The 15,000-nt window shown below is 35.8% G+C and overlaps 1 protein-coding gene across 1 annotated transcript in view; it reads left to right on the top strand.

The window, feature by feature from the left end:
• Nucleotides 1–15,000, top strand: part of LOC144966969 (EF-hand calcium-binding domain-containing protein 6-like) — a 45,105-nt gene that overhangs the window by 469 nt on the left and 29,636 nt on the right. Inside the window, exon 2 of the mRNA XM_078903663.1 lies at nucleotides 12,753–12,907. Within this exon, the coding sequence (XP_078759789.1) occupies nucleotides 12,766–12,907 (142 nt within the window). The 5' untranslated portion in view covers nucleotides 12,753–12,765. The remainder of the gene's footprint in view (nucleotides 1–12,752; nucleotides 12,908–15,000) is intronic.

Here is a 15,000-nt window from a genome sequence, read left to right as displayed (position 1 = left end):
ACCACACAAAAAACTAATAGCCACTCAGCCATTTTATTTCTATCTGTCTCTGACCTTGCATTATTTTTCGTTCAATCCCATGTCATGTTTTTGAGAATATTTGTCAAAAACTCTACATAACCCAATCGATATTTTTTTTAATTGGGTTTTTGGTTTTTTTTGTGAGTGATTTGTTTGAGTATGTATGGAGATTGTCTTCACTATTATGGCTCTGAGTCAGCGTGTACATCGACAGGCTTGCATTGTGTTTGATATGTTACCGGCCACGTCTGTCGATTGGATCTATTTCAAATCGTATTTTAAATCATGTTTATAGCTTAGTGAAACTGTTGATGTAGCTACTCCAAACCAATTTTTCGTATCATAGATACAGACAATCTGTGATTTGTTATGGAAAGTAGCCACAATTCTAAGACGTTTGACACCAAAATCAACCTGCTAGGTCAATTAGTTCAAAAGTTATGCAACATTGAATATTGTCGTATTTTGGTCGAATGTCAAAATTGGTCTAAACCCCATTTTCGGACGTCGCTGACATCTTCGATTATTACCCAAATCAAGTCAAATCGCTTGATCTAACACTACACAACACAGACACAAAGCCCAATTTTTTTCAAGACTGCGACTTTATTAAAAGTTTACAAAATATTGGATTAAAAATGGAAAAAAATCAATTTTGAGCGTTTTCGAAAAAGTGCCAAAAAATGCTGAAATAACCAATTTTCAAAAATTCATAAAAATTTCAAATAAAGTAACACATACAGAAATGATACATCAAATTAAAGCTCAAAATGAGTGCTATCAAATAAAATAAAAACGAGCATCATAACTTAACATCTTCATGTTTAAAAATCTATTCAAAAGTTGATGGTGATAAAAAATTTGAAAAAATAAGGAATTTCAAAAATTCACAAAAAAATAAAAAAAATTACACCTACAGACACCAGAAACCAATCTTTTTAAATATTGTCATCAGTACAACAAAATAGGAACATCAAAAGGTGCTGTATGGTAAAAAATAAATTTTTAAATAGGAACAAATTGACCAGTCTGGAATTACTTCACATAATATATTAATTTAAGATTAGAATCAATGAACACTGACATATGAAAATAATAAAATGCTGAAGGCACATGACAATGAAAGCAATCTTAAACTATGTTCAAATCAAAAACATGTTTTAAATCAGCAACAAGTTGATCAAAACCTACTCCAACTTTCAAAGTCTTACGTCCTAGAACAAACTTATGAAATCTAACTTCATTTTTAATACATTCCAAAATATACTTTTGTGATTTACATTCAGATTTAAGTCTATCAAGAAGCTGGTCAAGCTCTAAAGAAGAATTACAAGGACCATTGTGTTGCTTTACTTTTTCAGTATAAACAGATCTTTGATGAATGACATTAATCTCCTTTACAATTTTTTTCTGTTGATTGGCGACAAATATTTCCTTTTGATGGTTTCTCATTTTTCTTTCTAAATCTAAATTTTCCTTCCTTAACTGAACTCCTCCATTTTTAACAACTTGTTTGCCTGATTAAAAGTCTTTTTCCTAAGATAATCATACGTTTTATTACTTCTGCTACTGAGAATGAAAGTCCTATTGTGAAGAGTAGCATTACGACATCTATTAACATCAAAATCAAAATCCCCAAAAAAACTTTCCCCAATCAAATTAGTTAACGGACAATGACGTATTTCTTCTTGAGCACTAACATCCATATCAAAAAAACAACCACCATCTAAAAATTCTCCAAGCTGTCTACGAGTGACAATAAAGGCTTCTGCACTAATGGATTTCAACATTTTAAGCAAACATTCTCTATTGGCAATGGTAGATAAAAATTCATGTACAGAAAAAAACATAGGAGAGGAAATATCAAATTCATTGTCAAAAACAGTAACATAAGATAATTCTAAAAGTTCACATGGATCCGTGGACCATCTCAAAAAAGCATCATGTAGCAATTTTACATAAACATGAAACTGAAAATACTTGACAGAACTATTGACCAATTTCCAATATGGACCAGTAACTTTCAGATAAAAAAGAGCAAAACTACAAACATAACTCATTAACATTATATCTTGGACATCAGCAGAAACAGACTCAATTTTCAAATTAGGATTATCATGTAAAATGCCTGAGGTAAAAAACAAAATTTCATACGTGCATAATGATGGATAACAGCAGCTGCAGTTTCAAAATGACAATTAAAACGGTTACTTTTAAAACAAGGAAAATATGATTTTTCACAAAAGGTGGTCCATTGTACTCTACAACCATTTTTTTGATCACCGTTGGGACCAAGAATAGTGGCACAAGTCCTTAAAACTCTAAAAGTAGCAGATTCTTTATTTTCTGCAAAGTTAGAATATTTCCCCCCTTCCTTATCCCTACCAAGAGGACCATTAGCTTTTACATAATCATTTTCAGTGGCGACAGTCGCCTTTTCAAACCCACTAACAAGACCTAACAGATAATGAGCATTACAATGTAGAAAATGAATTTGAACCCTTTTCCCCAATTCACTACTAACATGTTCAGAAAACAATTTCCCATAAGCTTGCATACAACTAGCTCTATCAGTCATGAAACTGGTCAATTTACTAAAGAGACTATGCAACAATGATTTAGTATCAATACCAACAAACTTAGAATAAGAATCAGAAATTTGATGTAAAACATTTAAAGACAGATCTAATAATGTAGACGCATTTTCAGTTGCAACTGGTGCATAACCCAGATAAAAAGTGTCACCATTACTCAACGATACCTGATGGCCAACAATTTTTTTGTGATCACGACTAGTACCATCACTATGTAATGTAATATTATCGCTATTTAAAATTCCTTCCATAACTTGGACCTGAGAAATGGCAAACCCTTCATCAATCGTATTCAATACAGACTGGGCACATGGCAATTTATCAACAAAAACATAATGGAACAAATTCAAACTTACAATCTCAATGGCTTTCTTAACATTAGCAGCAGAAACACCTACTTCACATACAAGGCCTATCACAGTTTTACGTACATCATCACTATAGACATTATTAACATTTCCTTTCGTAGTAACATCAAAATCACGTTTATTATTCTCAAGTTTAGACTTCAAATCTAAAATTTCAGTTTTAGAGGATGCAAGAGATGATTGCAATTGTCGTTCTTTAGCTTTACGTTTTAATAAATTATTTTCTAGGTTCTCAATTTCTTCAATATGGTCTTTACATTTATTTCGGTTAAGTGATCTGATTTTATTCCGAAGAGCAGTAACAGTTGATGACTGCTTGTGTGTCTCGTTGTTTATAAAGACAACGAAATGCATAAACTAAAACATGTAAAGGTCCAGTACTTTTTTCAGTCATCGGCAAAAAACATTTGATATCTGGAGAGACAAAACCAGCTATGAAAACAATGCTGTCTTAATTATGAAAATAAATAAATGATATAACTTTTCCATAGATAATGGGAAATGGACATATAATTTTTCTGGAAATCTGTATACATCTGATAAAATATTGCATTAAATTATTTTTTTTTTTTTTTTTGTGATTCAATTTCGGAATTATTTTCCTTTCACATTACGTATACATAGATATTCTATATAAATATCTCAATGCACTTCAGTTGATGTAAACATATTTGCACCTATACTTACTCATAATGCCTGTTGGCGTGTAAGGTAGCGTACATATACTTCAGTGAATGCAATTTCTAATTTAATCATCATCATGATCATTACTGGTATAATTATTATCATCATCATCATCATCATCATCATCATCATCATCATCATCATCATCATCATCATCATCTTCATCATCAACATCATTATATTATTATTATTATTATTATTATTATTATTATTATTATTATTATTATTATTATTATTATTATTATTATTATTATTATTGATGTTGTTTATATTATTATTACATGGCCATCAATAATGAGATTACAGATGTGGCCAAAAGTTTAGGACCAAACCCAATTTTTCAAAAAAAATGGATTTAAAGCTCCTGAAAAGTATAAAATATTAACATAGTTAACTCAAATTGTAGGATACTGACATTTTCAACACTTAATACTTGGTTTGACTACTTCTAGCCTTAATCACAGCTTGTATTTAATTTATTTTTTTTTAATTGAGCTCTTTTTTAGCGCAATATCCACTAAACATGCTCAAAGTGCTTTACAAGGGGTCCTTAGCCAACAACAGCAAAACTTAACATTTAGGACGGGACATGACACCTGTTAGGAGATATTACAATTTTTTTCGGACAGAGACAACGCTATAAAGGCCAGGTACTTATTTTACACCTGAGTACGGTGAGAGAATGTGAGTAAAGAGCCTTCTCCAAGAACTCAACTATGCACCGAGCGAGGCTCGAACCCAGGACCTTCTGATCCGAAAGCGAGTGTCATACCACTAGACCACATAGCCGCATTGGGGTATGCTGGAGATTTGTTTCTGGCAATACGCTGGTGAAATCTCTGTTGTCCAGACAAGCTTAAGGCATATGACCAGAGCTTTCAAACTTGATGGTTGTTTCTCTGCAACAATGCTCTTCATAAAGTGTCATTAATTTTCTATAGGATTTAATTCTGGGCTATTTCGGTCCACTCCTTCGACTGAAGAAGAAAATGCTCTACAATCTTTGCTTTGTGACATGAGGCGCCATCATGCATAAATATTGTATCTGGTGCGACTATAGATAAGGTAGCAGGTTTGGTTTGAGCTTGTCCAGGTATTTCTGGCCATTCATTGTGGTTCCTGGCTCCAGAAAATAAAGACCAGCTGTTCCCATCTTTGAGAAAGCGCCCTTAATCATTTGCCTTGGTGTGTGTTTCATTGTCTGTAAAATGTATTTCTCATCGAATCTTTTCCCAGCTGGTCTTCTGGCATAGCAACAGTGACTAACTAACAGTTTTATTTTGGATTCATCAGTCCTGTCTTTGAATAAATGCCCTAAATCATTTGACTTGGTTGTAGTGTATTGTAGATTGCTAATGATAATTTGTTAAGTAGAAAACGTCAACAATAGTCAGCCATTTTGGAATCGAAGTGATTCTTTTTATAGAGCAGTAAAGTTAGGTGCCCCAAACGTAAACAATAACAAGTTGCTAGTGATTTCCGTTAGGGACCGGAATAATTTACGCACAATATAGGTCTCCCAATTTTGTAGTTTGAGTTGTAGGCAATACACTTTCAGTATTGAAAATATGTTTACATAAAATCTAACAGTTGCAGAAATAATAATATAAGGCTAAATTATTATGAAAATCAGGCTCCGAATAATTCTCGTTTTGTTCACACCAGCGCAATAATTTGCTCTGGTCTAAAAATAGATAGACTGAAACTTTTGATAAATTTTAGAAAATTTTACCTTTTGTTCCATAAAATATCCATATCTAGACATTATTTGATGCATGATCGAGTATTTATGAATATGTGTTTCTTTTGCCACCTAACAGCCAAATTTTAAAGGTTATTTTTTTCTATAATTTACATTGGAACTTGAGCTGTCAAGACAGGAACATGTGGTTTGCCACGTGCTTCTCGACCTTTGTTTACGTTTGGGGCACCTAACTTTACTGCTCTATTCTTGAAATAACGTAATCGAATACTGATATTTGGGTACTCAGGTATCCCACAATCTCCCCCTTAAAAAAAAATTAGATGATGTAAAAAAAAAATGAGCTATTATACTTTCGCTCGTTTTGGTTTACATAATGGTTCATTCATTCTTACATTTGTTTTATACAGCTTAAATGATTAATTAAGTAAATGAGAAAAAAAAATAAAATAATGTTTGCATACGAGGGAAAAAAAAAATTATCTCATATATCAATGATGAGTAAGAAAAAGTGTTTCTTCTGTGTAGTACTAAACTAGTTGAAGTGGTCAACAGTTCATAATGCTAAAAGAAAACACAGTAATGGACTCTAATAGTCTTAACTAGTGTCTACTTCGTGCGGCTGTGTAGATGCAAAGTGTTTTTATGTTTGTGGTCGCAACGTCACAAATATTTCTTCCAATATTATAGTCGAAGCTTAAGGCTTATAAATGGCCCTGCCTACAGTGTGAATTTGTTTGGTTTTCTCACGTTGCGACCACTTCTCGTAGTGTAAGGTGCACTTGTAGTGTTGTGATTGTTTTGAGATTGCGTTCTCTGTGACATGTTGTCAGAGAGACTTAGAGAATTTGGGAATTCTCTATGTGGTGAGGGCGGGACCTCGACCTGTGACCGCGTAGAATTTGGATCTCGGTCATTCGCTGGGGTTGTTTGAACCATGGTTGGTATCTCTGTCGTTCTGAAGTTTGGGACGATGTCCAATAGTGGTGCCGGTGCTGGTTTGCTTGTGATTGCAGGGGCGTTTGTGTGAACAATTTGGTCGGAGTGTCGTCTCCATATGGCTCCGGGAGCTGTTTTGACTTCAAAGGTGCGTGTTCCCATTTGGGCATGTATTACGCCGTGTTGCCATCGTTGGTGTCCGCGGTAGTCTCGGACCAGGACGTTGTCTCCGTTGTCGAAGTTCCTGGTGTTGGCAGAAGAGTGAGTACGAAGCTGACGGTCTTGACATGAAGATACTCTTGTATGAATGCTTGGTCGAATGATGTCTAGGTGAGTTCGCAGATGTCTGCCAAACATAAGTGATGCTGGGCTCTCGTTTGTTGTGGTGTGTGGTGCATTCCTATAAGCAAACAGGAATCTTGCCAGTTTGGTATGGATGGTACCCTTCTCATCTTTTGAAGCTTTCATAGCTTGTTTGAAAGTTTGGACCATTCGCTCAGCCAGCCCGTTGGTTGCTGGGTGGTAGGGTGTGCTAAGGGTGTGCTTGATTCCATTGACCTTTGTGAAGGATTTGAATTCATTGGATGTGAACTGCACACCGTTGTCAGATACGAGCTGTTCAGGTAAACCAAATCTTGCAAAAAGATTGCTCAATATATTGATTGTTGAAATGGATGTGGCGTTGGATGTCGGTATTATTTCGGCCCATTTGGAATGGGCGTCGACGACCACTAGAAACATTAATCCCATGAATGGTCCCGCGAAGTCTATTTGAATTCTTTGCCATGGCTTGTCGGGCCAGTGCCATGGGTGAAGAGGAGCTTTCGGTGTATCAGGTTGAACTGAAGCACAACCAGGGCACCCTTTTGTAGTTGCCTCGATTTGTTTGTCAATAGCAGGCCACCAGAAGTATCCCCTAGCCAAGTTTTTCATTTTGACTATACCAATGTGTCCTTCATGAAGAACACTTAAGATTTTTGCATGCAGTTTTTGTGGAGGGATGAGTCTAAATCCCCAAAAGAGACAGTTTTGTTGCACTGACAGTTCGTTTTGTTTGTTGAAGTAAGGTTTCAGTTCTTCGTTGACTGTGTTTGGCCATCTGTCAGTTTGGACGTAATGTATGACTTGTGACAGTGTTTTGTCGTGGCGTGATTCTTTGGCAACGTTTGCTGCGTTGACTGGTAAGGACTCTATTACTTCTGTATAGAATAGTTCATCTGCTGAATCGGCCTCTTGACTTGAGTTTGTGGTGGGTAAAGGCAATCGTGAAAATCCGTCTGCATTAGCGTTTGACTTGGAGTTCCTGTATTCGATTGAGTAGTCGAAGGCTGAAAGGAAAATTGCATATCTCTGTTGTCTGGCTGCAGACATTGCAGGGACTGGTTTTGTGGGCGAGAAGATGTATTTGAGTGGCTGATGGTCAGTGATTAGTGTAAAGTGCCTGCCACATACATAATTGAAGAACTTTTTAACACCCCATGTGATAGCTAGAGCTTCTCTGTCTAGTTGGGAGTAATTCTGTTCTGCCTTATTGAGGGTTCTTGAGGCGTATGCAATAGGTCTTTCGTCGCCTTCTGGTGTGATGTGCGAGAGAACGCAGCCGATGCCGTATGGTGAAGCGTCACAGGCGAGTCGCAATGGTCGATCGGGGTCGTAGCGCATGAGGACTTTGTCCGAAGCGATCATTGTTTTTATTTGAATGAAAGCATGATCAGCTTCAGTTGACCATTCAAATTTTGTGTTATCCTGTAGAAGATTGTACAGTGGCTTCGCAATTTGAGCTACATTTTCCAGCCACTTGTGGTAATAATTTACAAGCCCGAGGAATGATCTGAGTTGTGTTTTGTTTGTTGGCTGTGGTGCGTCGATGATGGCCTTGACCTTGTTTTCGGTTTTGTGCAAGCCATTTTTGGTTATTTTGACACCGCAAAAGATAACTTCGTCTTGGAAGAATTGGCATTTTTCAAGATTGACCTTCAGTCCATACTCTTGAAGTCTAGCTAGGACTAGTAGCAGATTTTGCCAGTGTTCATCGTTTGTTTTCCCTGTGACTATCATGTCATCTTGGTTGCATTGAACTCCGGGTGTTCCCTGGAGGATTGTGTCTATTGTCTTTTGCCAAATTGCTGGTGACGAAGAAATACCAAACGCTAAACGGTTGTACAGTCCTTTTGACGTGTTGATTGTTGTTACTTTTTGTGACGCGCTGTCTAAAGGGAGCTGAAGGTATGCTTGTCTCAGATCAATTTTAGAGAATGTTTGACCTTGTTCCAAAGTAGCTAACATGTCTTCCATTTTTGGCATTGTGTATTGCTCTGTGTTAAGTGCTGGGTTGACTGTTACCTTGAAGTCACCACATATTCTCACTGTTCCATTGCTTTTCAATACGGGTACGATGGGTGTGGCCCAATCCGAGGTTGCAATTTTTGTGATTATCCCTTGTTCTTCTAAGTTGTCTAGTTCTTTCTCAACTTTTTGTTTTAAGGCGTACGGCACTGGTCTGGCTTTGTGGAATTTGGGAAGGGCTCCCTCTTTTAGATGAAGTGTTGCCTCTATTCCTTTTATTTTTCCAATTCCATCTGAAAATATATCTTGAAACTGAGCTTTCAATTTTTCTGTATTGAATCTATCTTTAGGTGTCGTCATCTGATGTATGCTCTGCCAGTTCAGTTTTATAGCGGCCAACCAGTTTCTTCCCAAAATAGGATTGCTGCCTTTGTCAAGTATAAGGAGTGGAAGTATTTTCTTCTGATTGTTGAGTTCTACATGAACTGAAATTTTTCCCAGTGGAATAATGGTTTCACCTGTGTATGTTTTCAGACGAACAGCTGTCTTTTCCAAATTTGGGAAGGTTTTGAATGTTTTTGTGAAGTCCCTCTTCGTCATCAATGAAACAGCAGATCCTGTGTCAACTTCCATTTTTGTAGGAATATTATTGATTTGCAAGTCTACCTTTATTTTTGGTGTGTTTCCTTCCATGTGAAACATTTCCAGTGTAAAATTATCTTCGGAAACATTGTCTTCATCTAGCTCGTGAACTTGTCGGGATTGTGAGGTTCTGTCTCCTCCTCTCCTCTGTTGTTGGCTGCCCTTCCTGGCCTGACACACTCTCTGAATGTGTCCTTGTTTGTTGCATGACTTACACACTGCATCACGGAGGTAGCAGTCGGCTCTCCTGTGGTTATTTTTCCCACATGATTGGCACGGTGGGTATGTTTGTGAGTTATGTCTTCTGTTAGTAGGTAAAGGCTGATTTGTTTTTATAATGTTGAGATCAGCTGTTGATTTGCCGGATGTTGTTGTGTGGATTTCCGCTGCATCTCGCTGGGCAGTTTCCATTGCAAGTGCCAAAGCTGTTGCAGATTCTAAAGTGAGATTTGGCTCTTGCAAGAGTCTCTTTTGTATGGTTTCATCGCGTATTCCGCAAACAAATCTGTCACGCAGAGACATTTTTAAATTGTCTCCGAATTTGCAGTGTTCAGCCAACCGTTTTATGGATGCTAAAAAATCAGGAAGAGATTCGTCCATCGCTTGACTGCGTTTATGAAACTTGAATCTTTCAACTATCTCAAGTGGAGGGGGGCAGTAATGGTTGGACAGCAGTTTGCAAAGTTCTTCGTAACTTTTACTAAAGGGAAGGTCGGGTGACGTCAAACATCGTAGTGTGTTGTACGTTTTAGCCCCGATGGATGATAGCAGAGTTGCTGTTTGTTTCTGTTCGGTAATGTCGTTTGCAACAAAAAACGCATCCAGTCTTTCTTTATAGTTTGTGAAGGACTCTAGTCCTTCGTTGAAGGTGTCGGGTCTTGGCATGTTGGTATGTACACGTACAAGACTGGAGAATGCAAGCTCAATAGTTGGTAGTAGTCTGTCAATAGATTATAGTTTTATGGCTTGGTAGAATGAAAATACATGTAAACGTTATTTCACTTATCTGGGTTCTAGATGCTCGTCGCCATTTGTGGTGTATTGTAGATTGCTAATGATAATTTGTTAAGTAGAAAACGTCAACAATAGTCAGCCATTTTGGAATCGAAGTGATTCTTTTTATAGAACAGTAAAGGAAGGTGCCCCAAACGTAAACAAAGGTCGAGAAGCACGTGGCAAACCACATGTTCCTGCCTTGACAGCTCACGTTCCAATGTAAATAATAGAAAAAAATAACCTTTAAAATTTGGCTGTTAGGTGGCAAAAGAAACACATATTCATAAATACTCGATCATGCATCAAATAATGTCTAGATATGGATATTTTATGGAACAAAAGGTAAAATTTTCTAAAATTTATCAAAAGTTACAGTCTATCTATTTTTAGACCAGAGCAAATTACTCCGCTGGTGTGAACAAAACGAGAATTATTCGGAGCCTGATTTTCATAATAATTTAGCCTTATAATATTATTTCTGCAACTGTTAGATTTTATGTAAACATATTTTCAATACTGAAAGTGTATTGCCTACAACTCAAACTACAAAATTGGGAGACCTATATTGTGCGTAAATTTTTCCGGTCCCTAACGGAAATCACTAGCAACTTGTTATTGTTTACGTTTCGGGCACCTTCCTTTACTGTTCTATTCTTGAAATAACGTAATCGAATACTGATATTTGGGTACTCAGGTATCCCACAGTGGTTGTTTCATTATAGAACAGTAAAGTTGCTGCCCCAAACGTAAACAAAGGTCGAGAAGCACATGGCAAACCACATGTTCCTGTCTTGACAGCTCACGTTCCAATGTAAATAATAGAAAGAAAATAACCTTTAAAATTTGGCTGTTAGGGGGCAAAAGAAACACATATTCATAAATACTCGATCATGTATCAAATAATGTCTAGATATGGATATTTTATGGAACAAAAGGTAAAATTTATCAAAAATTACAGTCTATCTATTTTTAGACCAGAGCAAATTATTGCGCTGGTGTGAACAAAACGAGAATTATTCGGAGCCTGATTTTCAGAATAATTTAGTCTTATTTTATTATTTCTGCAACTGTTAGATTTTATGTAAACATATTTTCAATACTGAAAGTGTATTGCCTACAACTCAAACTACAAAATTGGGAGACCTATATTGTGCGTAAATTATTCCGGTCCCTAACGGAAATCACTAGCAACTTGTTATTGTTTACGTTTGGGGCAGCAACTTTACTGTTCTATCTGTAAAATGTATTTTTCCACAAATCGATTCCCAGCTGGGAAAACATAGCAATGCAATGCCGACTCATGAACTGTTGTATTATGGATTCATCAGAAAACATTACCTTTCCCCATTGTTATTCGGTCCAACCTTTATGTTTAATGGCAAAAGCTAAACATTTCTTTTTAATTTCTGTCGTCAACCTGGGCTTGCGAACAAGTGTCTCTGAGGGAAGTTTTAAATCACCAGTAACAATTAGAAACCCCCAAGGACCAAACAAAACAAAAAGGTTTAAAGCAATTCATGAAATGTAGACATTACAAGTCACAAATTCAAGACCCGAAAGTGGGAAGTAAAAAAATAGACGAAAAAATTTTTATGACCATATTCACTACATGTGACAACAACACTGATCAAAATTTTTGAAAAGAAGCAGATGGTGTTTATAATAATAATAATAATAATAATAATAATAATAATAATAATAATAATAATAATAATAATAATAATAATAATAATAATAATAATAATAATAATAATACTTTATTGCATCCCAAAAAGGAAATTTTTTGTACAGACGTGTTATAATTTACACAATAAGATAAAAATACAATTGAAATAGGATGTATATATATAAAAAAAAGAGAGGAGCAGCTCTATAACCAGAGCTGCGCTTTATAATATGAATAATATCAACACTGTAAAATAGTTAAAACTGTCACTATAAATAATAGTTTGGGATACGATCGACTTTATTACTCTATTGGCGCATTGTCACGCTTTTCTCGGACGGCCACTTTTCTTTATGTCTGAAAAGATGCCGTCAGCTTTATATTTTTTAATAGAATTTTGTTCTGCATTCTTACTGTATCCAATCATACTTGTTCTTTGAATAATGTAACTATCTTAGCTCTGACTACCTCAGAAATTAATGCGTTTTACCCATTTTATGAAATGCGTGTATCGTCCAGTTTATAGGAGTTTGATACATCAACATAGATGGAAATATAATAAAACATTTGTTTTGATGGACTGCAGTGGTCCTAAACGTTTGGCCATTGTGGCTGAATTGTAGATTTCTATGAAGAAGAAGAAGAAGAAGAAGAAGAAGAAGAAGAAGAAGAAGAAGAAGAAGAAGAAGAAGAAGAAGAAGAAGAAGAAGGAGAAGGAGAAGGAGAAGAAGAAAAATCTGATCATGGCAGATTTTGAATACAAAGTGAGTTTAGTCTTACTTCCAACCAAGGCACTCCATCTTAACTCATAACTTTCAATGTGTTCTATTTTTATATATCTTTATCTTAAACAGTTAATACATCCTGATGGCAACAACAGTATTGCCTGGCTTGTTGCCAGAAAGTCAAGGGGTCCATTTTACTGCCCGGCCAGTTCTACGGACAAGACAAAGCATGGATGATCGATCTATGTCCAGGTCTGGAAAGGCTAGCTCAATTGGAAGTCAAGGTAATCCAATTAAATTAATAATAGAATTTGAGTAAGCACCATAATGCACTGAGTTAAATGGTAAAACAGATGCACACATGACCAAAAAAAAGAAGTGTGTTCCCTCTTTAGGTCATGTTGTCTTCATGAAGTACAGACTAGAGCCGAAATAACAAATTTGCACAAGGGCTCAACCACTTTTCTGAATTAACAGGTTTTATAGAGATACCAATAGATCAGTACCAAATGAAGCCAAATAAGAGGGGCGTCCAAAAAGAAACTGGAAAATGAGCTTAACTTTAGAACCAAATAAGAAAACCTTATTTTATCTCTGTAAATACACAGAAGCATAGGAAATTTAATTTTCTTATTGTGAAATGTCAGCACAATTTGTGACCGCAATCGTAAATATTGCTGTTTTTAAGATGGTGACTCCAACCAAGAGAATGTTGGTTTTCTATTTGCTTACAAAAGGAAGAACACCCTCTGACATTCATCATGAAATAACTGAAGCAATATGATCTAAGTCTCAGTGGTGTTTTTAGTTCAAAAACGTTCACACAATTCTTGAAAATGAACTCAAGTCCGGTGGCTTAAAATATCAAAAAGCGATAAGAAGGCTATTCGAATTGACAAGATCATCAAATGCGATAAGAATGCTATTCGAGTTGACAAGATCATCAAATGTGATAAGAATGCTATTCGAGTTGACAAGATCATCAAATGTGATAAGAATGCTATTCGAGTTGACAAGATCATCAAATGTGATAAGAATGCTATTCGAGTTGACAAGATCATCAAATGCGATAAGAAGGCTATTCGAGTTGACAAGATCATCAAATGTGATAAGAATGCTATTCGAGTTGACAAGATCATCAAATGTGATAAGAATGCTATTCGAGTTGACAAGATCATCAAATGTGATAAGAATGCTATTCGAGTTGACAAGATCATCAAATGTGATAAGAATGCTATTCAAGTTGACAAGATCATCAAATGCGATAAGAATGCTATTCAAGTTGACAAGATCATCAAATGCGATAAGAAGGCTATTCGAGTTGACAAGATCATCAAATGTGATAAGAATGCTATTCAAGTTGACAAGATCATCAAATGTGATAAGAAGGCTATTCGAGTTGACAAGATCATCAAATGTGATAAGAATGCTATTCAAGTTGACAAGATCATCAAATGTGATAAGAAGGCTATTCGAGTTGACAAGATCATCAAATGTGATAAGAATGCTATTCAAGTTGACAAGATCATCAAATGTGATAGGAAAGATTCAGGAGATTGCATTGAAATTTTAAATTTAGAAAAAAAGCAGTATTTATAAAATTGTTTATGACATATTTGGCTATTGGAAAGTTTGGGTCAGAGGGGTTCCAAAAACGTTAAAAGAAGAACGTAAGCTTCAAAGAGTGGAAGTTTCAGGTCTCAACAAGACCGCAATGGGCAAGACACACCTTGCTCTAGAGGAAATCCTTGCATAACAGTCCAGAGTCCAGATGTGTCACTATCTGACTTTCACCTTGTTTGAACCATTAAAGATCCATTTAGGGGTAAAGAGGTTAGAAGCAGAGGATCTTGTTGAAGGAGCTCAAGATTGGTTTGTCAAATCTTGACGCACAATTGTCATGCTGTAGTCATGCTGGCAAGAATACATTAATTAATTTGCATGGGTACTTCATTGAAAAGTATCTAAGAAATAATATTTTATATTAAGTGAATTTCAAGTGGATGCATTTAAAACTTTTTGAGTTATGACAAAATTTAGTTTTCTTTATTAGACATCTCTGTTTATAATACAAACTAGGCAGTCACAATACCAAACATAATTTTCCTACATCTTGTCGTAGCCTTGGTAAACCGATAGCCTGACACTGGCCAACGATTTGGTCACATGACACGCTTTTGATGAATATTGGAGATCTTTAATGATGCACTTCATATTATTATTTTTTTCTTAAAATTCCTTCTTTTTCTGTCAATATCGACAGTAATGTTCAGTCTGTTGATTTGAATAAAATACCTGCCAAGCAGTGACTGGGTGGTTAGGTCTGTTAGATCTAGTGAAAACTCTGTTTCCATATACTAACATCCTCTCCAAAGGG

Source organism: Berghia stephanieae, chromosome 3 (genome assembly GCF_034508935.2).
Source record: "Berghia stephanieae isolate SIO BIC M18660-M18661 chromosome 3, UCSD_Bste_1.3, whole genome shotgun sequence".
NCBI lineage: Eukaryota > Metazoa > Mollusca > Gastropoda > Nudibranchia > Aeolidiidae > Berghia > Berghia stephanieae.
This window is presented reverse-complemented; position numbering and strand designations above follow the sequence as displayed.